This window comes from Scyliorhinus canicula, chromosome 12 (genome assembly GCF_902713615.1).
Source record: "Scyliorhinus canicula chromosome 12, sScyCan1.1, whole genome shotgun sequence".
NCBI classification, from domain to species: Eukaryota; Metazoa; Chordata; class Chondrichthyes; order Carcharhiniformes; family Scyliorhinidae; genus Scyliorhinus; species Scyliorhinus canicula.
Window position 1 is genome coordinate 101,679,977 of NC_052157.1, and position 27,856 is coordinate 101,707,832.

At 44.0% G+C, this 27,856-nt stretch overlaps 1 protein-coding gene across 1 annotated transcript in view; it reads right to left on the reverse strand.

Moving 5' to 3' along the window:
- nup88 (nucleoporin 88) overlaps positions 1-27,856 on the reverse strand; it is a 76,708-nt gene that overhangs the window by 21,052 nt on the left and 27,800 nt on the right. Inside the window, exons 6-16 of the mRNA XM_038813604.1 lie at positions 27,123-27,309; positions 24,247-24,397; positions 23,882-23,980; positions 22,327-22,417; positions 21,885-21,989; positions 19,034-19,186; positions 10,584-10,709; positions 9,727-9,792; positions 6,947-7,027; positions 6,707-6,833; positions 104-222 (exon numbers count right to left, since the gene is read on the reverse strand). Coding sequence (XP_038669532.1) covers positions 104-222; positions 6,707-6,833; positions 6,947-7,027; positions 9,727-9,792; positions 10,584-10,709; positions 19,034-19,186; positions 21,885-21,989; positions 22,327-22,417; positions 23,882-23,980; positions 24,247-24,397; positions 27,123-27,309 — 1,305 coding nt within the window. The remainder of the gene's footprint in view (positions 1-103; positions 223-6,706; positions 6,834-6,946; positions 7,028-9,726; positions 9,793-10,583; positions 10,710-19,033; positions 19,187-21,884; positions 21,990-22,326; positions 22,418-23,881; positions 23,981-24,246; positions 24,398-27,122; positions 27,310-27,856) is intronic.

The following is a 27,856-nucleotide window of genomic DNA, read 5'->3' on the forward strand; positions in this document are numbered from 1 at the left end:
GTGTGATACTCGGCTTATGGTATGATTGAAGTTGGCTTGCTGACCAATTGTGCCTGTTCTGTAAAATTCAGCTGATGAATTAGAAAGCTCCTTTGATACTTACTGCTCCTTTAGTACTGAATGGATGCACTTCTTCTGGGATGCACTGAGAGAGATGCTCTTTCTCCGTGGACTATCTTCCCCATGTATTTCCCTCTGTTGATATCCATTCTTCATATGCACCTGAAATCAAAAGGGTTCCAATTACATTATTTGAAGTGGGGGGGGGGAAATCAACAACATATTTGATTGCATTTGTTTAGACACCGGCCGATATTGAGGATGTAGCTCATGCTTTCAGATTTAAGTGGAACTCTCAAATTGGTTGCTCTTTCCAGCTGTATAAGAAACATACTAATAGAAACCTGGCTCATTTGTTTCAGCTCACTAAATTTCAGCAAAATCATAGCGTGTAAATGATTTGAACTCTTTCACATCCACTCCCAGCTCAACTAAATGCAACAGCTTCAGTTAATCTTGTAGCTAATTTAAAAAGTAGACTTGCATTTATATAGCACCTTTCATGACCACCGATGGCTCAAAGTACTTTTATTTTGAAGTTGAGTCACAGTGGCAGCCATTTTACACACAGCAATGTGATAATGATAAGATAATTATTTTTAATGATTTTTGATTCAGGGATAAATATAAAAGACACCAGAGATAACTCCCCAGCCCTTCTCTGGAATAGTGCCATGAGATCTTTGGACCCCCACCCGAGAGGAAGATAGGGTCACAGTTTAACATCTCATCTGAAAGTTGCCACCTCCAACAGCGCAGCACTCCCTCACTAGACTGGAGTGTCAGCCGAGATTTTTATGGAGCGGGACTTTCTGACTCAAAGGCAGAAGTGCTGCCAACTACTGACACCACAGTAACTCCACCCGGGAGGCCGAGGGCTCGGGAGTACTCTTTTTTCTCCCATGTGCACAGGGTTTATTCCCGCATTGATTTCTTTGTTTTGAGCAGGGGACTGGTCCCGAGGGTGGAGGAGGCCTAGTATTCGGCTATTGCGATTTCGGACCATGCTCCATATTGGGTGGATCTGGAGATGGGGGAGGTGCGGGACCAGCGCCCACTTTGGCGTCTGGACGTGGGGTTGTTGGCTGATGAGGAGGTGTGTAGGAGGGTTCGGGGATGTATCGAGAAGTACCTCGAGGTCAATGATACTGGGGAGGTCCAGGTGGGGATGGTGTGGGAGGCTCTGAAGGCAGTGATTAGGGGGGAGCTGATCTCCATCCAAGCCCATAGGGAGGGGGGGGGGGGGGGGGGGGGGAAGAAAGAGACTGGTGGAGGAGCTGTTGAGTGTGGATAGGAGGTACGTGGAGGCCCCGGAGGAGGGATTGCTGGGGGAGCGGCGTAGCTTGCAGGCCAAGTTTGATTTATTGACCACCAGAAAGGCGGAGACACAGTGGAGGAAGGCGCAGGGAGCGGTCTATGAGTATGGAGAGAAGGCGAGCAGGATGCTGGCGCACCAGCTTCGTAAGCGGGACGTGGCTAGGGAGATTGGTGGAGTGAAGGATAGAGATGGGAATGTGGTGCGGCAGGGGGAAGAGGTCAATGAGGTTTTTAAGGACTTCTATAGGGAACTGTACCGGTCGGAGCCGCCGGCGGTGGGAGGGGGAACGGAGAGTTTTTTGGACAGGCTCCGATTTCCAAGGGTGCAGGAGGAGCAGGTGGAGGGACTGGGGGCGGCGATCGAGTTGGAGGAGCTGGTCAGTGGGATTGGCCACATGCAGTCGGGGAAGGCACCGGGACCGGATGGGTTCCCGGTTGAATTTAATAAGAAATATGCGGACCTGCTGGCCCCCCTGTTGGTTAGGACCTTCAACGAGGCATGGGAGGGGGGTGTTCTGCCCCCAACGATGTCTCGGGCACTAATCTCTCTGATCCAGAATCGTGGTAAGGACCCCTTGCAGTGCGGATCATACAGGCCGATTTCACTGCTGAATGTAGACGCCAAGTTGCTGGCGAAGATCTTGGCCACTAGAATAGAGGACTGTGTGCCGGGGGTGATACATGAAGATCAGACGGGTTTTGTGAAGGGGAGGCAGCTGAACACTAACGTGCGAAGGCTGCTAAATGTGATAATGATGCCGGCAGCAGAAGGAGAGGCGGAGATTGTGGTGGCATTGGATGCGGAGAAGGCCTTTGACAGGGTTGAGTGGGGGTACTTGTGGGAGGTGTTGGAGAGGTTCGGGTTTGGGGTGGGGTTTATTAAATGGGTGAGGTTGCTGTACGAGGCCCCGATGGCGAGTGTAGCGACAAATGGGAGGAAGTCCGAGTACTTCAGGCTCCACCGTGGGACGAGGCAGGGGTGCCCGCTGTCCCCCTTGCTTTTTGCGCTGGCAATTGAGCCTCTTGCCATGGCTCTCAGGGAGTCGAGGAGGTGGAGGGGTTTGGTGCGAGGTGGGGAGGAGCACCTAGTGTCGCTGTATGCGGACGACTTGCTGTTGTATGTAGCAGACCCGGTGGGGGGAATGCCGGAGGTGATGGAGATTCTTGCTGAGTTCGGGAGTTTCTCGGGATATAAATTGAACCTGGGCAAGAGTGAGCTGTTTGTCGTACACCCGGGAGATCAGGAGGAGGGGATTGGTAGGCTCCCGCTAAAGAGGGCAGTGAGGAGTTTTAGGTACCTGGGGGTTCAGGTGGCTAGGAGCTGGGGGACTCTGCACAAGCTCAATTTTACTAGGTTGGTGGAGCAGATGGAGGAGGAATTTAAAAGGTGGGACATGCTGCCGTTGTCGTTGGCGGGTAGAGTACAGTCCGTTAAAATGTTGTTTTTGTTTCAGTGCCTCCCCATTTTCGTTCAGAGGGCCTTTTTTAGGAGGGTGAACAGCAGCATTCTGGGATTTGTTTGGGCGCACGGGACTCCGAGGGTAAGGAGGGTCTTTTTGGAGCGGGGCAGGGATAGAGGGGGGCTGGCGCTGCCCAACCTCTCTGGGCACTATTGGCCAGCTAACGTCTCGATGGTACGTAAGTGGGTAATGGATGGGGAGGGGGCAGCATGGAAACGGATGGAGATGGCGTCCTGTGGAGGCACGAGCCTGAAGGCACTGGTAACGGCGCCGCTGCCGCTCCCTCCAACGAGGTACACTACGAGCCCAGTGGTGGCGGCTACACTCAAAATTTGGGGGCAGTGGAGGCGACACAAGGGGGAAGTGGGGGGCTCGGTGGAGGCTCCGCTGCGGGGGAACCACCGGTTTGTCCCAGGGAACATGGATGGCGGATTCCTGGGGTGGCACAGGGCGGGCATTAGGAAGTTGGGAGACCTGTTTATTGACGGGAGGTTCGCGAGCCTTGGTGAACTGGAGGAGAAGTTTGAGCTCCCCCCGGGGGATATGTTCAGGTACCTTCAGGTCAAGGCGTTTGCTAGGCGACAGGTGGAGGGGTTCCCTTAGGGTGCTTTCGGGGGTTTGGGTGGGGGATGGGAAGGTGTCTGACATCTACCAGGTAATGCAGGAGGTGGGGGGAGGCGTCGGTAGAGGAGCTGAAGGCTAAGTGGGAGGTGGAGCTGGGGGAGCAGACTGAGGAGGGGACATGGGCGGACGCCCTGGAGAGGGTGAACTCCTCCTCTTCATGTGCGAGGCTTAGTCTCATCCAGTTCCAGGTGCTGCACCGGGCCCACATGTCCGGATCTAGGATGAGTAGGTTCTTTGGGGGTGAGGACAGGTGCGTTAGGTGTTCAGGGAGTCCAGCGAACCATGCCCATATGTTCTGGGCATGCCCAGCACTGGAGGAGTTCTGGAAGGGGGTGGCGGGGACGGTGTCGAGGGTGGTGGGATCCAGGATCAAGCCAGGCTGGGGACGCGCGATATTTGGGGTTGGGGTGGAGCCAGGAGTGTAGGAGGCGAAAGAGGCCGATGTCTTGGCCTTTGCGTCCCTAGTAGCCCAGCGGAGGATCTTGCTGCAGTGGAAAGATGCGAGACCTCAGATGAAGACCTGGATTAATGACATGGCGGGATTCATTAAGTTAGAGAGGGTCAAGTTCACCCTGAGGGGGTCAGTACAAGGGTTCTTTAGGAGGTGGCAGCCTTTCCTCGACTTTCTGGCTCAACGATAAGGTACTAGGTCAGCAGCAGCAGCAACAACCCGGGGGGGGGGGGTGGGGGTTAGGGGGATAGTGTTTAAGTTAATTTGCTTATTGTTAATTTATTTTGTTGTTTATTGGGGTGGGGGGGGGGGGGGGGTTTGTTATATGCGTTGTTATGGGTGCCGGGGGGTGTTTATTATTATTGTTTTGTTGATATATATTTTTCAAAACATTCCAATAAAAATTATTTTTAAATAAAAAAAAGAAAGCATACCGAATGCTGGCCTTCATTGAACGAGGCAGAGTATAAAAACTGGCAAGTCATGCTACAGTTGTATAGAACCTTGGTATGGCAGTACATGGAATATTCCGCACAATTCTGGTCGCTACACTACCAGAAGGATGTGGAGGCTTTGGAGAGGTTGCAGAGGAGGTTTACCTGCGTCATGACTGCACCTTTAAGAAATGTTTTTGACTTATCACATGGCTTCAGTGATGTCATCATGTGGGTGGAGCTGGGCTGTGTCTCGGATTTTTACTTTTGTTTTGGTTTGGGCTCGTTTTGGTGGCTCGAGTTTTTTTTACTTTCGTTTTCACATTTGGCTGCTGTCTTCAGACAGATAAGTATCTTGGAGTGTCTCTCTATTAGCATTTTAAAAGCTGTTTCCAGACTACTTGATAACTTGAAAATAAATAATTGTTTTCTGGAAGAAATTGAAACCTGCTGTTTTAGAAAGGACACAAAAGTATCCATACCAGGTCTTGAGTGCTATGTGCTGGGCCACAACTTTGTTTGTTGTTTTCTGGTTTATGGGATCTTGTTATTAAATTGGAACAGCTAAAGAGGGACATTTATTAAGGGTTATACCAGGAGTACTGTAGCAGTGTGGGGTATTTATGTTTGTAGTTGATACAAATGCTTACTGTGTGTTTATAAAAATGTGAACTAAATTCGTAGATTAAAATTTTTAATCTACTTTTTGATTAAAAGTGCTTCAGGACTCTGTTGAATATCACCTGAAAGGCAGGCCCATTGTAACCAAAATCAATAAACGTAGGTCAAGTGAACTCTCATGATATATTTTGGAGTTTTCTAAACCATAGCCACAACACCAGGATGAGGCTGAATAGTCTTGGTTGGTTTTCATTAGAAAAACAGAGGTTGAGGAGTGACCTGAGAGAGGTCTACAAGATTATGAGGGGTATGGATAGAGTGGATGGGCAGGCACTCTTTCCCATTGTGGAGGGGTCAGTCACCAGGGGCCATAGGTTTAAGGTCCGCGGGGCAAGGTTTAGAGGAGATGTGCGAAGCAGGTTTTTTTTTTTACGCAGAGGATGCTGAATGCCTGGAATGCGTTGCCAGGGGAAGTTATGGAAGCACATACATTAGTGGCATTCAAACGGCATCTTGACAAACACATGGATACAATGGGTATAGAGGGATACAGCACAAGGAAGTGCTGAGGGTTTTGGCAAAGGTTGGTATCATATCCGGTACAGGCTTGGAGGGCCGAAGGGCATGTTTCTGTGCTGTATTGTTCTTTGTTCTAATGGTCTACATCCTAAGGTTTAGAAAGAAAACTTGGCTGCAAAGATAATAGATGCACTGGCTGTGATCGTCCAAAATTCCCTGGATCTGAAACTGTCCCCAAAGATTAGAAGGTAGTAAATGCAAATCAGCTATTCAAGAAAAGGGAGAAAGCAGAAATGATAATTGCCAGTTAGGCTGAGCTGTGGTCACAGGGAACTTCATTAATCACCATACAGTTAGGAAGAGTTGCCATGGTTTTATGAAAAGAGAATTGCATTTGACAAATCTATTAGATTTTTTAAAATGAAGCAACTAGCGGGGTAGATAAGGGGAAACAAGTGGGTGTAATATATTTTGATTTTCAGACGCACAAGCTGCCACACAAGAGGTTGTAATATTATGGGTAATAGCATAGATTGAAGATTGGCCAAAGGGCACTGGTAGAACACCCTCAGCTCTTTGTTGATTAAAGCCACAAAATCGGTTTCTTCTCCTAAACAGCAATATGGAACATTACATCCATATGGTGGCAACTACCACAATGCAGCAGTGATCCAGTATTCCACTGAATTGGCAATTCTAATTCCAAAACTACATCAATTTCAAAAAAGGAGCTTTAACACAAAATCTGTCTCAGAAGCAAGAATGAAATCCACTGAGCTATGCTGGCAATTTCTGTATAACATTCTGAAGAGTCACGGTGGAAGTGCATTTTAAAGCAGTAATGTCAGGAGTTGTGTTGCTGTGTAATTAGTAGCAATATATGAAGTTGGTGTGGTTCTCATTAAAAAAAATAAAATTTTTATTTCGTTTTTTAAATTTTAGAGTACCCAATTATTATTTTTCCAATTAAGGGGCAATTTAGCGTGGCCAATTCACCTAATCTGCATAACTTTGGGTTGTGGGGGTGAAACCCACGCAGGCACGGGGAGAATGTGCAAACTCCACGTGGACAGTGACCCAGGGCCGGGATTCGAACCCGGATCCTCAGCGCCGTAGGCAGCAATGCTAACCACTGTGCCACCCTTGGTTTTCATTTTTAAGAAGAAACCAAATTCCTTAGAAGCAGCCATTTATAAAATACTAAAGATGATTATTGATACCTGCTTAACGCTGTTTCCCAGGTCCATGAGCTGTTCCTGGATACATTCAAGTTCTCTCTTCATGTCTTTCTCATTGTCCGACAGCACAGGAAGCTTGGAATTAAAATTGTGCAGGACTCTCTTCATCCTGTAAAGTGGAGGTATCTCAAAGTAAATCTTTTTCTTAATAACCACACACTAGCCCACCCATTTCTTCATTGACAGTAGGAAAGAAGACGTTGTTCTATTCTTGACCCGTACCTACTCATGATGTCTTCTTGGTTGTCTCTTGCGGCTTCAAATTTGTCAGCAATTATCTCTGCCATTTCCCGCATGGCCTTCCTGGTGGAAGAAGTTAGTTTTGATCAGCACTTCTGAAGCTGAATTGCCAACAGTTTAAAAGAAAGTTGTTCTAGCTCTAGCAACAATTGCTGGTGGAATATGAATCCAATTAAAATAACTGATACATTTTGTAAATACAATGTATTGAAAAGCAAGTGGTGAAAAACATCAATATACTGAGATCATTGCTCCTGGCTCAGGTTGATTTTCTCCATCTCCCCATCACACAATGTAGGCCACAGTGATATATAATGGTCTTAACAGATGTTAAGGCAATAGCCAGATTTAACAATTTTTATTTAAATGGCACCTTTCATGTAATAATCAACCATCCTAAAGTGCTTCCTCGCGTGCTCTGGTTTCCTCCCAGATTCCAAAGATTCACAGATTAGATGGAATGACCATTCTAAATTGCCCCTTGTCCAAAAAGGTTAAGTGGGGTTTATGGGGTGGGGCAGGGGAAGAGGGCCTAGGTTGGGTGCTCTTTCAGGGGGTAGGTGCAGACTTGTTATTCTGAATGGCCTCCTTCTGCACGGTAGTTGATTCTCTGAGCCATACAAGGAGCTATTAGGGCAGAGGACCAAAGGCTTTGTCAAAGAGGTGGAAAGGTTTAGAATTGGAATTCCAGAGCTTAGGTCCAAGCAGCAATTTTAAATAACCTCAAGTTTACAAACGGTAGAATGCTGGAGGCTGGCCAGAATTGACAAATCAACAAGGACCCAGGTTCGATCCTGGCCCAGGTCACTGTCCGTGCGGAATTTGCACATTCCCCCCGTGCCTGCGTGGGTCTCACCCCCACAACATAAAGATGTGCAGGTAGGTGGATTGGCCACACTAAATTGTCCTTTAATTGAAAAAATAGTGAACTGGGTACTTCTAATTTTTTTTTTTTTTTTAATTGGCAAATCAAAAGTCAGCTTCTTTTCCCAAAGGTAGGAGAGTCCAAAACTAGAGGGCATAGGATTAAGGTAAGAAGGGAGATACAAAAGGGTCCAGAGGGGCAATGTTTTCACAGAGGGTGGTGTTTGGAACGAGCTGCCAGTTGGGCCGAAGGGCCTGTTTTCATGCTGTAAATCTCTGACTCTGTATTTAATTCAAATGTCGCCTTCCCCGGTTGCTGACTCAGACTGAACCTGGAGGTACACATCCTCTGTCCTATTCGCCACAAAGTTTAAGTATCAAACTCCACGTTTTTGCCTATTTCCAGCCACAGCCCCAGAAACATTTGTCCATAGCTTTGCAATGGTCCCATAGTCAGCCTCTAACAAAAGTTTTAGTCTGACAGCTGTCCCTTTAATCCAGTCACAATGTGGTTTAAAATTACTCTGCTGTATTCTAGCCTGAATAAACATCAATATTGCAAAATAGTATTGAATATTTCCATCACAAATGATTGAATGAGGGTCTAAGCCACAAATTTAAAATAGACACAATTGGCTGTTATCAGTGCAAATTACTTTTATGATTCACAACTATGATAAAGCTATCAAGCTTTGAAGGGTACCATCTGTTTGAAGGGTATTAAAAAAGGAGGTAGCAGACAGTGGAGTTGAGCAGTGTTAGTAGACTGACTTCTCCAAGATAAACTGGCTAACTTCCACAGTTAAAGATTACAATGAAAGGACTATAAGATTCCTAAGAGTACACATCGCCGATTCCTAAGAGTAATAGCTTATATTGAGAATATTGTTTAAAATTGAGAATATGACTCGTGCTTTGGGAAAAGCATGGTATTTTCTTTTTGTGCATGTCCCTTTTAAAGTCAGGGAGAACAAAGGAATAATCTGAAAAAGGGATGATTAATTACTTGATTATGCCATCATTAGATTCCAAGAAATGTCAGGGTGATCCAAAGTTGCCAGGAAGATGACCAGCAAAGAAGCAATGGGTAAATAGAAAGGTAATTGCACTGGGGTTGGGTAAGCAGTTGGGTTCGGTGTTTGGCAGTTCAGAATACACAGAATTTGTGTAAAAAGGAAGTAAGCAAGGTTCGCTTTGAGTGGAACAGTTTACCGTTTGGCGGTTTTCAAAAAGGCTCAGGTGTTAAAGTTCTCCGAGAACAGAGCAGAGATTACGGTGCATTACACAATTGGAGAGAGAGAAGAGCTGAAGACAGGAAGGGCAAAGGAGTCTGGATTGGACAAGGGCCATTGTTGCTGTTTCAGTGTTGCCAAAGTCCATCAGACTGTTTAAAGGTTCAGGACAAAGGAATCTCTGGAGATTCTAGGACACCAGGACTGTTGTGACCCAAGTGAGGCAGGGTTCCTAGACATGTGCCTCGTTGGTGGTCACCATAGAATTTACAGAACAGAAGGAGGTCATTTGGCCCATCGAGTCAGCACCGGCCCTTGGAAAGAGCACCCTACCCAAGCATACACCTCTCGGGACTTTAGATGAAACGTGGCTGCTGGTAAATATGACTCAAGGAAAGAAATGATTGAATGGAAATGGGAAGTGAGAAATCCTATGTAGTGGAGGCAGAGTTGCAAAAACTGAGATTGCCAGTGTGCCACATTGGCGTATCAACTATTAAAAGTGAAATTTACCTAATTTCAGTGGCAAAGAAAAATAAATGAAACGTGTGCTCACAGTATTAAATCAGGTGAGCCATCACAGTAGTGGCTTCACCGTGTTTCACAATATACAGTAGCTTAGAAATATCTCAATGTATAGCCATTCAAAGGACAGCATGTACTTACTTGTCCTTGATGCACTGCACAAGATCCTGCTGTTGCTTCCTCTTCTGACTATCCAGAAGCTTCACCCTGGAATGTGGAACAGGTTTCTCCTTTTACCATCAAACTCTTAGTGGTAGTTAATTAAATATTACTGCAACACTGCAGCGTACAATGGTAATTAAAGCTAGTTATGCCGCAGTAGGGCAGTAATGAGTGCAGGAATTCAACGACCCTAATATTAACTGGGATAGAATTATTGTGAAAGGCATAGAGGGAGCAGAATTCTTAAAATGCCTGTAGGCAATGCTTTTAACCAGTACACAAGGGCTGGTTCTGAACCTAATTTTAGAGAATGAATCTGGGCAGGTCAATCGCAGACTCTCTTCACCAAAGTTTGAAGCCTGACAAAGGCGAAAGAGCAGATTTCTTGGCGGCTAAAGTGGTGTCTACAATAATAATTAGAATAAATAGCAAAGTTGGGAAATCCAAAATAGCACCAAGGAAAGCACAATTAAGGAACACTCTTTAAAAAGTTGAAATAAATCCGGTTAGTTGTCTCACTCGTGTTCTCACTTTTTAAAAAATAAATTCAGAGTACCCAATTATCTGTTTTACCCATCACCTGTGGATACCATCAGGCAAAACCTTGTCCAACTTTCAAGTCCCTCCAAGGGCTCATCCTTCCCTATCTTTGTATTCGAACCTCTCCATCTCTGCCACATCTCTCTTTAAAACCAACCTCACTGGTTCTAATATCTTGCTTGATTTGGTATCAATTTTTTATTGATTACACTAGTTTGCGTGCCTTGGGGCATTTTACAAGGTTAAAAGCACCATATAAATGCAATTTGCTACTTTAAAACCAACAAGAGGTTTACCTGCGGACGATCTCATCACGTGCGAGAGCCTGCTTAAGGATATACTCTTCTCGGAATACCTGGGTGGCTCGACTTAAGAGCTGCAGACATTCCTGTGGTGGTGGAGGAACATCCGCCTCGGAGGCCCTGAAGTGAAGAATGAAACTCCCATCATTGAAGAGTTCCAGCTAAGTGACAACTTGCCAACAGTACCTTTCAAACCCTCGACCACTAAGGAAAGCAAAGACAGCAGGTGGGAACACCACCACCTGCAAGTTCCTCTCCAGGTCAATACCATCCTGACCAAGGTACGGTTGGGAAGGTAAGTTTCCCGCTTTAAGAACTTGCATTGCAGGAGAAGCGGCCTTTGTTTTTTTAACTAACTTTTTTCTTTCGGAGTTGTTTTTTTTGTTTCAGAGCTGCAGGAAACCGGACGTCGGCCGTGGGGATTTCTGGGAAGGTATATAGTACCTGTATATAAGTTGGGCGGTTGCTAAACCCGAGACACTACACTTGCAGTGTCCCCCACCCTTCCACCTCCTCTAACCTAAGGGGTTGAGTGAATACCAGGTAAGCTCTTCCTTTCTTTTTCTTGTTTTATCTAGAGGGGATGGCAGGGAAGGCAGTACAATGTTCCTCCTGCAGAATGTTTGAGGTTAGGGACGCTGTCAGTGTCCCTGCTGATTTCACCTGTGGGAAGTGCACCCACCTCCAGCTCCTCAGAAACCGTGTTAGGGAACTGAAGCTGGAGTTGGATGAACTTCGGATCATTCGGGAGGCAGAGGTGGTCATAGATAGAAGCTTCAGGGATTCGGGGGGGGTGGGTGGGGGGGGGGGGGGGGGGGGGGGGGGGGGGGGGGGAAACGACTTACCAAGGGTAAGCCATGGGGTACAAGTCTCTGGCACAGAGTCTGTCCCTGTTGCTCAGAAGGGAAGGGAAGCGAGGAGTAGGGCATTAGTCATTGGAGACTCTATAGTTAGGGGGGTAGATTGTGACAATAAGCGATTTTCATTTAATTTCATTTTCAGATAGGAGATTCTGTAGGAACGAGAGAGACTTGCGGTTGATGTGTTGCCTCCCAGGTGCCAGGGTCCGTGATGTCTCGGATCGTGTTTTCGGGATCCTTAAAAGAGGGTGAGGGGTGGCATTGTTAGTCATGGACAGTATTACAGTGGCAGAAAGGACGTTTGATGAGGACTCGTCTACTGAGGTAGTATGGGCTGAGGTTAGAAACAGGAAAGGAGGTCACCCTGTTGGGAGTTTTCTATAGGCCTCCGAAAAGTTCCAGAGATGGAGAGGAAAGGATTGCAAAGATGATTCTGGATAGGAGCGAAAGTAACAGGTTAGTTGTTATGGGGGACTTCAACTTTTCAAACATTGACTGGAAACACTATAGATCGAGTACTAGATGGGTCCGTGTTTGTCCAATGTGTGCAAGAGGGTTTCCTGACGCAGTATGTCGATAGGCCAACAAGAGGTGAGGCCACATTGGATTTGGTACTGGGTAATGAACCAGGACAGGTGCTAGATTTGGAGGTAGGTGAGCACATTTACTTTAGCGATAGAAAGGGATAGGGAGCTCGTTCAAAGAATTATATCTGGGGGAAAGGCAATTATGATGCGATGAGGCAAGACTTAGGATGCATCGGATGGGGACGAAATTGCAGGGGATGGGCACAATGGAAATGTGGAGCTTGTTCAAGGAACAGCTAGCGCGTGTCCTTGATAAGTATGTACCTGTCAGGCAGGGAGGAAGTGGTCGAGCGAGGGAACCATGGTTTACTAAAATAGTTGAATTAATTGTCAAGAGGAAGAACGAGGCTTATGTAAAGATGAGACACGAAGGTTCAGTTAGGGCGCTCCAGAGTTACAAGTTAGCTAGGAAGGACCTAAAGAGAAAGCTAACAAGAGTCAGGAGGGGACATGACAAGTCTTTGGCAGGAAGGCTCAAGGATAACCCTAAAGCTTTCTAAAGGTATGTCAGGAATAAAAGAATGACTAGGTTAAGAGTAGGGCCAGTCAAGGACAGTAGTGGGAAGTTGTGTGTGGAGTCCGACGAGATAGGAGAGGTGCTAAATTAATATTTTTCATCCGTATTCACGCAGGAAAAAGACAATATTGTCGAGGAGAATACGAGATACAGGCTACTAGACTAGAAGGGCTTGAAGTTCATAAGGAGGAGGTATTAGCAATCCTGGAAAGTGTGAAAATAGATAAGTCCCCTCGGCCGGATGGGATTTATCCTAGGATTCTCTGGGAAGCTGGGGAGGAGATTGCTGAGCCTTTGGCTTTGATCTTTATGTCGTCATTGTGTACAGGAATAGTGCCAGAAGACTGGAGGATAGCAAATGTTGTCCCCTTGTTCATGAAATGAAATGAAAATCGCTTATTGTCACGAGTAGGCTTCAATTAAGTTACTGTGAAAAGCCCCTAGTCGCCACATTCCGGCGCCTGTTCGGGGAGGCTGTTACAGGAAGGGGAGTAGAGACAACTCCGGTAACTATAGACCAGTGAGCCTTACTTCTGTTGTGGGCAAAGTCTTGGAAAGGTTTATAAGAGATAGGATGCATAATCATCTGGAAAGTAATAATTTGATTAGAGATAGTCAACACGGTTTTGTGAAGGGTAGGTCGTGCCTCACAAACCTTATTGAGTTCTTTCAGAAGGTGAGCAAACAGGTGGATGAGGGTAAAGCAGTTGATGTGGTGTATATGGATTTCAGTAAAGCGTTTGATAAGGTTCCCCACGGTAGGCTATTGCAGAAAATACAAAGGCATGGGATTCAGGGTGAATTAGCAGTTTGGATCAGAAATTGGGTCGCTGTATGAAGACAGGTGGTGGTTGATGGGAAATGTTCAGCCTGGAGTTACTAGTGGTGTACCACAAGGATCTGCTTTGGTGCCACTGCTGTTTGTCATTTTTATAAATGACCTGGAAGAGGGCGTAGAAGGATGGGTGAGTAAATTTGCAGATGACACTAAAGTCGGTGGAGTTGTGGACAGTGCGGAAGGATGTTTGCAGGTTACAGAGGGACATAGATAAGCTGCAGAGCTGGGCTGAGAGGTGGCAAATGCAGTTTAATGCAGAAATGTGAGAGGTGATTCATTTTGGAAGGAGTAACAGGAATGCAGAGTACTGGGCTAATGGCAAGATTCTTGGAAGTGTGGATGAGCAGAGAGATCTCGGTGTCCATGTACATAGATCCCTGAAAGTTGCCACCCAAGTTGATAGGGTTGTTAAGAAAGCGTACGGTGTGTTAATTTTTATTGGTAGAGGGATTGAGTTTCGGAGCCATGAGGTCATGTTGCAGCTGTATAAAACTCTGGTGCGGCCGCATTTGGAGTAGTGCATGCAGTTCTGGTCGCCGCATTATAGGATGTGGAAGCACTGAAAAGGGTGCAGAGGATATTTGCCAGGATGTTGCCTGGTATGGAGGTAAGATCTTATGAGGAAAGGCTGAGGGACTTAAGGCTGTTTTCGTTAGAGAGAAGGTTAAGAGGTGACGTAATTGAGGCATACAAGATGATCAAAGGATTAAATAGGGTGGACAGTGAGAGCCTTTTCGTTAGAGAGAAGGTTAAGAGGTGACGTAATTGAGGCATACAAGATGATCAAAGGATTAAATAGGGTGGACAGTGAGAGCCTTTTTCCTCGGATGGTGATGGCTAGCACGAGGGGACATAGCTTTAAATTGAGGGGAGATATAGGACAGATGTCAGAGGTAGGTTCTTTACTCAGAGAGTACTAAGGGTGTGGAATGCCCTGCCTGCAACAGTAATGGACTCGACAACATTAAGGGCATTTAAATGATCATTCGATAAACATATGGATGATAAGGGAATAGTGTAGATGGGCTTTAGAGTGATTTCACAAGTCGGCGCATCATCGAGGGCCGAAGGGCCTCTACTGCGCTGTAATGTTCTATGACCAGGGAGATCACTGGGACAAAATCCTACAACCTCCTCTCTTTATGGGCATAAAGATGCACTTACACCACATGGACTGCAATGATTTAAGGTGACTCACCATCACCTTTCAAGGGCAATTAGGGATGAGCAGTAAACGCTAGTTTAGCCAAGAACAAAAGATATTCTCAATCCACGGAAGTTCAGTTACATTAGGGCAGGGTGCAATTGAAAAGTCACACAAAGGGTCAGATACAATGGCACCTTAGATGTACGATGTCAACATGATTACTGACAAAGGGAGACATGAATTATTATGATATGCATCACCATATCGTTAGCATTAGTTGCCCAGATGCGGGGAACTCCATTTACTAGGCTGATTAATACAGGCAGTAGGGGAGGACCACTTCAACATTAAAGTGCCATCTCACCCACCCTACAGAACATAGAACATACAGTGCAGAAGGAGGCCATTTGGCCCATCAAGTCTGCACCAACCCACTTAAACCCTCACTTCCACCCTATCCCCGTAACCCAATAACCCCTCCTAACCTTTTTGATCACTAAGGGCAATTTATCATGGCCAATCCACCTAACGTGCACATCTTTGGACAGTGGGAGGAAACCGGAGCACCCGGCGGAAACCCACGCAGACTGGGGGAGAACGTGCAGACTCCGCACAGAAAGTGACCCAGCGGGGAATAGAACCTGGGACCCTGGCGCGGTGAAGCCACAGTGCTAGCAACTTGTGCTACCGTGCTGCCCAAAATTCAGTTGTGTACTGTTAAGTTACTGAACTAGTGTCCAGAGAATCTAAGAATTTGAATTCAGTTAGCTAATATCCTATGGGAACATAAGAACTAGGAGCAGGAGTAGGCCATCTGGCCCCTCAAGCCTGCTCCGCCATTCAATGAGATCATGGCTGATCTTTTTTGGACTCAGCCCCACTTTCCGGCCCGAATACCATAACCCTTAATTCCTTTATTCTTCAAAAAACGATCTATCTTTACCTTAAAAACATTTAATGAAGGTGCTTCAACTGCTTCACTGGGTAAGGAATTCCATAGATTCACAACCCTTTGGGTGATGTTCCTCCTAAATTCAGTCCTAAATCTACTTCCCCTTATTTTGAGGCTATGTCCCCTAGTTCTGCTTTCACCCACCAGTGGAAACAACCTGCCCGCATTTATCCTATCTATTCCCTTCATAATTTTATACGTTTCTATAAGATCCCCCCCCGCATCCTTCTAAATTCCAACGAATCCAGTCCCAGTCTATTCAACCTCTCCTCGTAATCCAACCCCTTCAGATCTGGGATTAACCTAATGAATCTCCTCTGCATACCCTTCAGCGCCAGTACGTCCTTTCTCAGGTAAAGAGACCAAAACTGAACACAATACTCCAGGTGTGGCCTCACGAACACTTTATTCAATTGCAGCATAACCTCCCTCGTCTTAAACTCCATCCCTCGAGCAATGAAGGACAATATTCCATTTGCCTTGGTAATCACCTGTAAACCAACTTTTTGCGACTCATGCATGAGCACACACAGGTCTCTCTGCACAGCGGCATGTTTTAATATTTTATCATTTAAATAATAATCCCTTTTGCTGTTATTCCCACCAAAATGGATAACCTCACATTTGTCAACACTGTATTCCATCTGCCAGACCCTAGCCCATTCAGTTAACCTATCCAAATCCCTCTGCAGACTTCCAGTATCCTCTGCACTTTTTGCTTTACCACTCATCTTAGTGTCGTCTGCAAACTTGGACACATTGCACTTGGTCCCCAACTCCAAATCAACTATGTAAATTGTGAACAATTGTGGGCCCAACACTGATCCCTGAGGGACACCACTAGCTACTGATTGCCAACCAGAGAAACACCCATTAATCCCCACTCTTTGCTTTCTATTAATTAACCAATCCTCTATCCATGCTACTACTTTACCCTTAATGCCTTGCATCTTTATCTTATGCAGCATTCTTTTGTGTGGCACCTTGTCAAAAGCTTTCTGGAAATCCAGGTATGCCACATCCATTGGCTCCCCGTTATCTACCGCACTGGTAATGCCCTCAAAAAATTCCACTAAATTAGTTAGGCACGACCTGCCTTTTATGAATCCATGCTGCGTCTGCCCAATGGGACAATTTCCATCCAGATGCCTCACTATTTCTTCCTTGATGATAGATTCCAGCATCTTCCCTACTACCGAAGTTAAGCTAACTGGCCTATAATTACCCGCTTTCTGTCTACCTCCTTTTTTAAACAGTGGCGTCATGTTTGCTAATTTCTAATCCGCCCCGGACCAGCCCAGAGTCTAGTGAATTTTGGTAAATTATCACTAGTGCATTTGCAATATCTCTAGCCATCTCTTTTAGCACTCGGATGCATTCCATCAGGGCCAGGAGACTTGTCTACCATTAGCCCCATTAGCTTGCCCATCACTACTTCCTTAGTGATAACAATCATCTCAAGGTCCTCACCTGCCATAGCCTCATTTCTATCAGTCAGTGGCATGTTATTTGTGTCTCCCACTGTGAAGACTGACCCAAAAAACCTGTTCAGTTCCTCAGCCATTTCTTCATCTCCCATTATTAAATCTCCCTTCTCATCCTCAAAGGACCAATATTTACTTTAGCCACTATTTTTTGTTTCATATATTTGTAGAAACTTTTACTGTCTGTTTTTATATTCTACGTAAATTTACTCTCAATCTATCTTGCTCTTCTTTATAGCTTTCTTAGTAGCTTTCCGTTGCCCCCTAAAGATTTCCCAGTCCTCCGGTCTCCCACTCATCTTTGCCACTTTGTATGCTTTCTCCTTCAATTTGATACTCTCCCTTATTTCCTTTGCTATCCATGGTCGATATACCCTGTTTCTACCGTCCTTCCTTTTTGTTGGTATAAACCTTTGCTGAGCACTGAAGAATCGCTTGGAAGGTTCTCCACTATTCCTCAACTGTTTCACCATAAAGTTTGCTCCCAGGCTACCTTAGCTAGCTCGTCTCTCATCCCATTCTAATCTCCATTGTTTAAGCGCAAAACACGAGTGTCTGATTTTACCTTCTCACCCTCCATCTGTATTTTAAATTCCACCATATTATGATTGCTCCTTCCAAGAGGATCCCTAACTATGAGATCATTAATCAATACTGTCTCATTACACAGGACCAGATCTAGGACCGCTTGTCCCCTCGTAGGTTCCATTACATACTGTTCTAGGAAACTATTGCAGATACATTCTGTAAACTCCTCCTCAAGGCTGCCTTGATTGACCTGGATAAACCAATCGACATGTGGATTAAAATCCCCCATGATAACTGCTGTACCATTTCTACATGCATCAGTTATTTCTTTGTTTATTGCCTGCCCCACCATAATATTACTATTTGGTGGACTATAGACTACGCCTACCAGTAACTTTTTCACCTTACTGTTCCAGATTTCCACCCAAATAAATTCAACCTTATCCTCCATAGCACCGATGTCATCTCTTACTATTGCCCGGATATCATCCTTAAATAACAGAGCTACACCATCTCCTTTACCTTCCACTCTGTCCTTCCGAATAGTTTGATAGAAATAGTTTGGAAGAAAAGCTGCCAATCGCATCTAGCTTCATCTACATATGGTTCCAGTCCCACAGCAACTTCTGAAGTGACCCAGTAGCCAGTCAGTTACATCAGCACCTTCTCAGGGAAACCAAGGTTCAGTAATTAATGGCAGCCTTGTTAGTGACACCCACATCATTGAATTTACAGTGCAGAAGGAGGCCATTCGGCAAATCAAGTCCGCACCGGCTCTTGGAAAGTGCACCATACCCTCTAGTAGATGGGGTACACACCTCTACCCCATCTCCATAACCCAGTAACCCCACCCAACAACAAGGGCAATTTTGGACAATAATGGCAATTTATCATGACCAATCCACCTAACCTACACATCTGGACTGTGGGAGGAAACCGGAGCACCCGGAGGAAACACACGCACACATGGGGAGAACGTGCAGACTCCGCACAGACAGTGGCCCAAGCCGGGAATTGAACCTGGGACCCTGGAGCTGTGAACCTATTGTGCTAACCACTATGCGACCGTGCTGCCCCATCTCAAGAATTAGTTTCAGAAACCCCAAATCTTAGCCCAAGACATATCCAAATGTAAACCTCAATCAAGATCACTGTTTGTGTCAACTCAATGGATCAATTTTATGAAGGCAACAATTCATGAATAATTCACCAAAATTGACCAACCTTTGTAGGAGCCTAGACGCTGCCTCACAGCTTTACCCAATCCGGATCTAATCAACATTCGCATGCTTCAGATTTAAAGAATGGAGCCATGGAGGTGGCTGCAATTGCCCAACTAAAATCAGCTAATTCACCACAGGTCAATAATCAAACTTGCTTTGGTTCTGTCCTATACTGCCTCAGTGGCATATTGTGCTGTTAACACCATTTCATTGTTTCAGATTCGGGAGAGTCAAAACCTTGTCGCCTACAATTAAATAATTTGAATGGAAACATGTTACTGGGCGAGTAATCCAGATGATCACAGTACCTCAGAAGCAATGGGTTGGTTACATTGCGACGCAAAATGTTCCTAATGTGTTGTTCAAAGGAATTGCTTGCGAAGTTTCGCAGTGGAGATACCACACAGCCGACGTCTGGGTTGGAACACAATAGCGGTGGCGATACTGGCCGTGTTGTAGTCCTGCAATCATACAGTTAACAAATCTATTACACAGCAATCAAGTCATTCAAGCTGAACACTTGAAAGTATCAGATGTAGGTCAGGCATACATTATTTAACATGAGAAATGAAGAGTAAACTACATGGTCACTGGAGTCAGTTTCGACAATCAGTAAATCAAGTTTTGAGCTGATCATGGACTCAACTCCACTTCCCGGTCAGTTTCCCTTAACTCTCGACTCACCCACAGTTCAAACCTCCGTGTCTGAGCAATGAACCTATTCCATGACACAGCCACTATAGCTCTCTGGGGTAAAGAATTCCAAAGATTACCGATGTTCTTAGGGAAGAAATTCCATCTCATCCCCATCTTAAATGGGAAACTCCCCACTCTGAAACGATGATCCCTCGTTCTAGATTTCCCCACACAGGAAAATGTTCTCTCAGGATCTAGACCATCAAGCATGGAGTACAGGCCCAACCTGCTCATCCTTACTGAGAAGGCATCCCTTCATCCCAGGAATAAACCTAGTGAACTTCCTCTGAAATGTTTCTAATACAAGCACGTCCCTGTATGCAGTACTCTAGGGCCAGTCTCACCAACACCCTTCTTAGTTCCACCAAGACAGCACTACTTTTACATTCCATTCCCTTTGCAATAAAGGCCAACATTCAATTTACCTTCCTAATTACTTGTAGTATTGCAGACTAACTTTTTCTGTTTCATGCATGAGAAAGTAGAGATGCCCCTGTAGGGAAACTGATATAACATGAATAGTTTAGTGCAGTGATGATTAATATATAATTCGGACTGAACTTGTAGTGGACTGTTCGTGTTTTTCCCATCATGGGACAATTTCTGAGCTTCACGTGACATCTTAGAATTTTAGACAAATAAGCTAATAGTGGACGAGCTGGTCTTAGGATATATGAAGGAGGCCCCAGATAGAATTCCGCAGGAGCTGAAGCATTCAGCTGCTGCGGAATGCTCACATTTGTTATCAGCAGAAGGAATCATCAACAGGAGATTGTGGGTACGCAGGAGAAAAGCAGAACAACAGATGTCTCTCATATTAGTTTACTTCAAATGTTAAGAAGCAATTACCTTTAACTTTGTAACAGTTTCTGATTAATTTGAAATAGTACAGTTCTTTAGGTCATTATTATTCAACAGTATATCCATTTTAAACAATGCCTATTGCTTTGCACTAAAAGTTATACAGAATGAGTATAATATAATTGCAACCTGCATTGTAAACATTTACCACACTATCCTTTGTTTTAAAAGTAAAGTGACTCATTCCAAGTTCTAACACTCCCAATGAGAAGAACAAGCCCTTAAAGGAATCACTGATAAGAATTTGATTTAATGAGGGAGTTGTACCACTTAGACAAATCCCGAGACGACACGCTCAAGATACCATTCATATATTTTGCTTTTCTGCTCTTCTTACAAATGGATAATATTACATTTCCCCATTATGCTCCATCTGCCAATCTTTATCCACCACTCAACTTACTGTATTCCTTTGCAGACTCTCCCAACTTAAACGTTTGCCTCTTTGCTACGCCATGAAGTTGATCATTCATGCCGAGGTACAGTTACAGAGTGTTCGGATCCCGAACAAGAAGCAAACTATTTGCAATTTGTAAAACTGTGAGGAAATGTTACTGCTCCACAGGAGTGATGACTCTGACTACTAGGTTATTAAAACAAACTTTAATTTAAACACAAAATTAACCACATTAGCAATAAAATAGCTTTACAATTAACAGTTACAACAGTTCTTAAGTAAAAGAGAAAACTTTCTTACTTCCTAAACCTGCCACTCATATTCCAATAAAGTAAACCAATATATTTCAAATACCCCTCATGAATAAAGTTAATAACCAGGTTTCTACTTTCATTTCTCTGTGCAGAGTCTTTGGAAAGAGAACCTTTCAGAACCAAACTAAAACATCTCTGCTCAGATGAGAGTTCTAGGGCCAACTGATTTTTCAGAGCTCGCTCCTCACATTAACTACATAATCTGTACCAAAAGCATAAGGAATTTTTTTGTCTCTGACAAGATGTCACCTGACTTGTTCAGCCAGGGCCAATCAATGCCCCTCAAATTATCAACACCCCAGGGATCCATCAAACCTAAACAATATTTCATTAGCTAGTCATCTGTAAAAAAACAAATGGTTCTCAAGGTCTATTAGCAGAACACTTCACCTGAAAATCAATGATTACCTGACTTTTACCACACGTTAATCACTGCCCTAGCAGTCATACTGTCTATATATATTTTAACACAGTTTTTAATAACATTACTGCAAATGTAAATATGACAATTACTTGTATTCATCACAACAGACACCAGCTAGCCTTTGATACGGTACCCAAAGGCCCCATCTTTTTGATGCCAGCCAGGCTGTGGGTTGTTTCAGAAGAGCTGGATATCTATTTTCATCCAAAACTCATGCACACACAACTTTTTAAACGGAGAATATGAGAGCAATTAGGAGTAGGAGTTCTGTCTGCTGATCTAAAAAGTGTCCCCACTAGGTTTGAGGCTCAAGATGAAACCTGGGACTTCCCTGGTCTAGAATGCACAAGTTTTTTGTTTGACAGTATAATTTGTAATAAATCAGGTGCTCACTTTCCCACTGTACGTTTCTGATCCTTTAAAAGAGAGCTTTCCAATTAATCTGTTAATACAAGAAAAGTACTTACAGCAATTGTCTTATTATGCATTCAAATGTATCGGTGATACAAATCATTGTGGCTCCTAGGGACAGGTCCGAAATGATCCAGAATCCTTTGATTGGTGCAGGTGGGCTGTAAGGATTATAAAAACACATACAAAGCTGGTGAAAACAATGCTGCTGCCATATTTCTAAACAAACAAGTGTGACCAGAGAAAATGGCATGACTGCCATTACTTTGTAATAAAGGAACGCATTCAATTAGCACATAGTCTCAATCATTCCTCCCCACCCTCTCCCACATCTTTTTAACCTTTATCGGCCTATCCAATCTAATCTTGAAGACTGATTTTGTAAATGGTTGTGGGAGCTAAACAACACAAAAAAAGGTCAAAACCATAATACAGCAACATAAAACCAGTCATGTATTTTTCAGTTATTTAGTAATGGAGAAGATAGGGAGATGATACCTGCATGGCAGTGGCTTGGTGCACAGGACATGTTCTACTAGGCATTTCTGCTCCGCTGCCAGCTCCTGCAATGCATTCTTATCTTCATCATCTATAGGCACAAAAGCAAATGATGAGCTGTTTTTCACATGGAGAAACTAAAGGCCCTTGTTTCCTGCCCCTTGCCTGAGGTGCGGTGATCCTCCGGTTAAATCACCACTAGACAGCTCTCCCCCCTCAAGGGGAAAGCAGCCTATGGTCATCTGGGACAATGGCGACTTTCCCTTTATATAAAAAGGACGGTAGCTAAAATTTGTCCCTTAGGAGGTAGAAGCTAGAGACAGGCCAAATTATCTTGGGTAAATGGCAGAGGCATTCAACAAATATTTTGTGCCTGTCTTGAAATTGAAATAGAGGGCAACCAAACTGATACATAACACTGAAGAAACAGTCGGAGAAGCAAAGAAGCGATCCTCAAGACCTTAGACCTACAACTCTACAGTTCTAAATGAGGCAGATGCAGAGCCGCACTGGTTGTGATTGTCCAAAATTCCCTCGTATCTAGAATGGGCCCAGTGGGAAAGTACTGTTGAGGCAGAAGATCAGTTATGATCATACTGAATGGTGGAGCAGGCTTAAGATCTCTTCGTGCCAGGGCAGAATGGTAGCACAGTGGTTAGCTTTGTTGCTTCACAGCGCCAGGGTCCCAGGTTCGAGTCCCGACTTGGGTCACTGTTTGTGCGGAGTCTGCACGTTCTCCCCGTGTCTGCGTGGGTTCCTCCAGGTGCTCCAATTTCCTCCCACAAATCCCGAAAGATGTGCTTAAGTGAATTGGACATTCTGAATTCATCCTCCGTGTACACAAACAGGTGCCAGAATGTGGCGACTATGGGATTTTCACAGTAACTTCATTGCAGTGTTAATGTAATCCTACTTGTGACATTAATAAAGATTATTATTAGTGTTCTTAGCTTAAACCAAAAACATCAGCTAGTTCAAACAGTCAAGAATTTGTAGCTTGTTATGACAGTTTCCTAGAAACTTTCCTGAATCAAGAGTGCGGCTGTAATGGACGGATTTAAAATTATGGCGTCAGAGCAACTCCCAGAGAGGCAGCACCCATTTGATTATGGTGCACTGTTGATTTTCAGCAATATTCCACATTGAATGTTTGGAACTTGTGTTGACATAACTGGTGCCCTGAACAGTTCCTCGTACAATCTAATTGAACCTATAGGAAATCCTGTCACTGTAAAGTTGCAGTTCTCAGTCACAGTCAGCATAACCCATAGGCAGCTCTCTCCTTTTGTGCAAACAAATGGTTATATAGCTTGAGGGACACCACTCCATATCAAGCATGGGTCAAGGAAATGGGTCTGTGAACTACCACAAGGATTCGAGCCGACGCCGTTGGTGCCATTCTGCCGTCTCTCTCATCATCTAGTCAACTGAGTGCATACATAAGGAGTAATAGTAACCCATGTGACTTATTTATCCTCGATTTGAAAGCTCGCTCTCTCCCCTAGCTTTCTCGAGTTTTTTCTCTCTTTTGCAGCAAGGGAGACTATAGACCTACCTGTGCTGAAGAATTGTTCCAGTTCATTGACCCATGTCAGTCCAATGCTGTGTATGCCAGCTAAGTGCGTACAATGATACCGTGTTGGACATAATGGATCTAGAATGAGAACATTACATAAATGAATAGCAGCTACTATCCATCACTGGATATAGTGGAACAGCTTTGGTAGGTCTAAATCATGACAGATAGAGAAACATCTGGCAAAAAAAAGGACGGATTTGTATCAGCTTCTCATACAAATAGAACATGTACTGGAACAACATTAGGAGCTTAATTGCATTCACCCAAGCTGTCAGGTATTCAGTTTATCATCCATATAAATGCATATATGTAGCATTGCACAAAAATAAATGAAACCATACCTTCATGCAATGCAATTGGGCAGGAGAAATCAGATTGCAACTGCTCATAATCATCCCCTGATGACAGCTTCAGGCTCAATTCCAGTTCCACACATTCAAACACATACAGAGAAGGAAGAGACTCGCACCTCAGGTCCCAAGATTCATTAGCCTAAAGTTAATATGGAGAGAATGAACCTTCAACTGTAAAACAATTAATAATGTTTACATTATCCTGAACAGCACAATTCAAAGCAGTTTAGTTACAGGCTAAAATTATACAATTAATACACTACCAAAATCAAATCAGCATTGGGAAACATCTTCAACTGGAAGCTACAGCTAAATTGGGGCAGCCGTTTCATGGGTAGCCATAACTCGAGGGTCTGAAAATATTTCAGATACTGAGATACCCTCCATAGTTAGAGCCTGCAACACAGAAACTGGCTATTCGGCTTGTCATGAGAATGTCGCTTTAAGAAATGTTTGGCTGCTCATGTTACTGCAGTGATGTCAGAAAGTGGGTGGAGCTGAGCTCTGCTTTTTAGTTTCATTTTGAGAAAAGCTTGGGTGTGTCTGTGTTTTTTTGGTTCCGTTTTCAGTGTTGGAGCTGAAGCCAGACAAAGCAGGTGTACTGTTGATCTCTCTGTCATGGAAAGACTATCCCTTGATCATTTGGTGAATTTAGAATTATAAAAGTTTTCAGTAGTGAATGTAAACCTGATATGCTTCTGTTAAAATGTGTTTCTTTTGTCTTCTGGGTGTTGTTTGGGAAGTTAAGAATTACTCAGTGTTGTATTCTTTGGGGGTTGTATTTGAATTAATGGTTGCTAAGATGTTCACTGTATGTTTTAAAAAAACTTGAGTTCATAGAATAAACATTGTTTTGCTTTAAAAAGTACTTTTCCATTTCTGCTGTACCACACCTGTACAGTGGGCTGTGCGCTCCCATACCACAATCTATTAAACGTTGTGGGTCAGGTGAACTCCCTGATACACTTTGGGGTTCTCTAAACCCTGGCCCATAACAAGCTACACATGTTCCTTCACTTTCTAAATTTAATCCAATCACTTCTATCCCGTCCTCCCTTATGCACCTATCAAGCTTTCCCTTAAATGTTCCCATTATATTTGGCTTAACAACACTACCACATTTCATATTTTTACCACCTTCTAAGTAAAGAAGTCGCTCTGAATTCCCTACTAGATTTCATAGAATCCCTACGTACATGAGGCCATTCAGCTCATCGAGTCTGCATTGACCCTCAGAACTCCCTATCTGAGCCCAGTCCCCTGCCCTACCCCTGTAACTCCATCTGATCCTTTGGGCACTAAGGGGCAATTTAGCATGGCCAATCCACCTAACTTGCACATCTTTGTACTGTGGGAGGAAACCGGAGCACCCGGAGAAAACCCACACGACACGGGGGAAACATACAAACTCCACTCAAACATTGACCCAAAGTTGGAATTCAACCCAGGGCCTATGCCCCGTGAAGCAACAGTGAAAACCACTGTGCCACCATGCCGCCCTATTTTTAAATGAATGACCATCTTCTATTGATGGTCTTTAATTTTGGTTTTCCCCACTTTCCAAGTCCAACTCAAGTGACTCCTCAGCTGTTTGAGAGAAAGGAGACTGTGTTCAGTCCTTCCGGATAGTTATAACCTCACCTCTCGTATGACCCATTTTTGTACCTTCACATCCTTTTTTATAATCCAGAGACTATTGTGCATAGTCTAACCAAGGTTCCATACAGATTTAGCATAACTTTACCACTTTTCAATTATATCCCTCTACAAATAAACCCAGTGTTTAATTGTCTTTACCTCCGTCGTTAATTTTAGTGATTTGCATATGCGTACCCTGAAGGGGATTTACTATTCACTGATGGGTAAAAAGGCTATTTTAATGTCAATATTAAAGTACTCATAACCTCAGACCATGACAAAACACAACTTCAACAGAAGCACAAAAGCCTAACACATGCATAAACTAACTAGAGATGAAAACAACATTTTTGCTGACAAAATGAACAAGCTATTGTTCTAATAAACAGATTTTCAAAGTCAGTTTGACATTAAGAAATAAGCTGTACCAGTAATCAGATCAAGGCCAAGTAAGCACCATAGTAATATGAAGGCACCATTGCTAGAATGTGGATAAAGCAAAGTCAGCAGAAAAGCAGTAAAAACCAGTCTTAATAAAAGCACAAAATCACATTCCATAACATACACAAATATTCAAACATGAAACATTCAGAACTTTTATGTTGCACATTGAGGATTGACAGTTAAAGTCCTTTTGCTGGCCGGACTTCAATCGAGAATAGTTTTACGTTTCTCTCAATTGTAATCAAGTAGAGGCAATAAACGATTCTTATTTGCAACTGAGACGTTTAACTCAAATTTCTACTGAGTTTTAGTGTTGCGAGACTTCACTAGATCCAGGTAGTAGATCTCTTCATACCCCCAATCCATTTGATCGATTGCACTCTATCATATTATTTGCTCGTTGTTTTATCTGTATTTGTTTTTGTAATTTCGTCTTCTGCCACACACTGCAAACAGCTGGGACTGCTTGGGGACTACAGATTGAACATAATGTTGATGGTGGACATGACAGCATTAGCTTATTTCTTAATGTCAAACTGACTTTGAAAATCTGTTTATTAGAACAATAGCTTGTTCATTCTGTCAGCAAAAATGTTGTTTTAATCTACAATTAGTTTGTGCATGTGTCAAGCTATCTCACAATACAATGGGCAGACAAGCGGATGGAGGGCAAAGCCATTTTTGTTTAATGGACACATTTGTTTAATTGTCACAGAGACAAGGAGGACGAAACACTACAGGTATACCAAGACCGGGATCGCAAACCCCACACACCATCTTACCATCTGATCCTCTTCTTCATCCCCTTCAAGAACCACACAGTGGTACAACATGCCGGATTGTGTAGCAATAACAAGAATGTTGGGGGTAGAGGGAAGGCATAGTATTGCACATGCGTCATAACCATAATTATCCTCAGCAGCTGGGTGCATCGGCAGAGGACCCAGTAACTTCCCGATAAGACCAGTGCTAGGAGAGAAGATTGCAGGAAAGCAAATGTCACATTTTGTCACACCAACAAGGATACCTTAAATTCTAACCTGAGCAGGGAGTCAGAGCAGCTCTATTACAAGTGTAAAAAACAGCCAAATTGTGAATGTCATGGGTATGAGCAGGTAGAGAATTACTTCTCCAATAAAGTTGCCAGAAAAGTAGTGTGTCTGAGGATTGGGAGCATTTTACAATTCCGCAAAGAGGGACAAATAAACTGAAAGAATGACAAAATAAAACATGATGTGGAGATGCTGGCATTGGACTGGGGTGAGCGCAGTAAGAAGTCTTACAACACCAGGTTAAAGTCCAACAGGTTTGATTCAAACACGAGCTTTCGGAGCGCAGCTCCTTCCTCAGGTGAATGGCGAGGTATGTTCCAGAAACATTTATATAGACAAAGTCAGAGATGCTGGACAATGCTTGGAATGCAGGGATTTGCAGGTAATCAAATCATTACAGATCCAGGGAGAGGGATAATAAAACATGAAAGTAAACAAACAAGAAACAAATAGAGGCTGTTAAA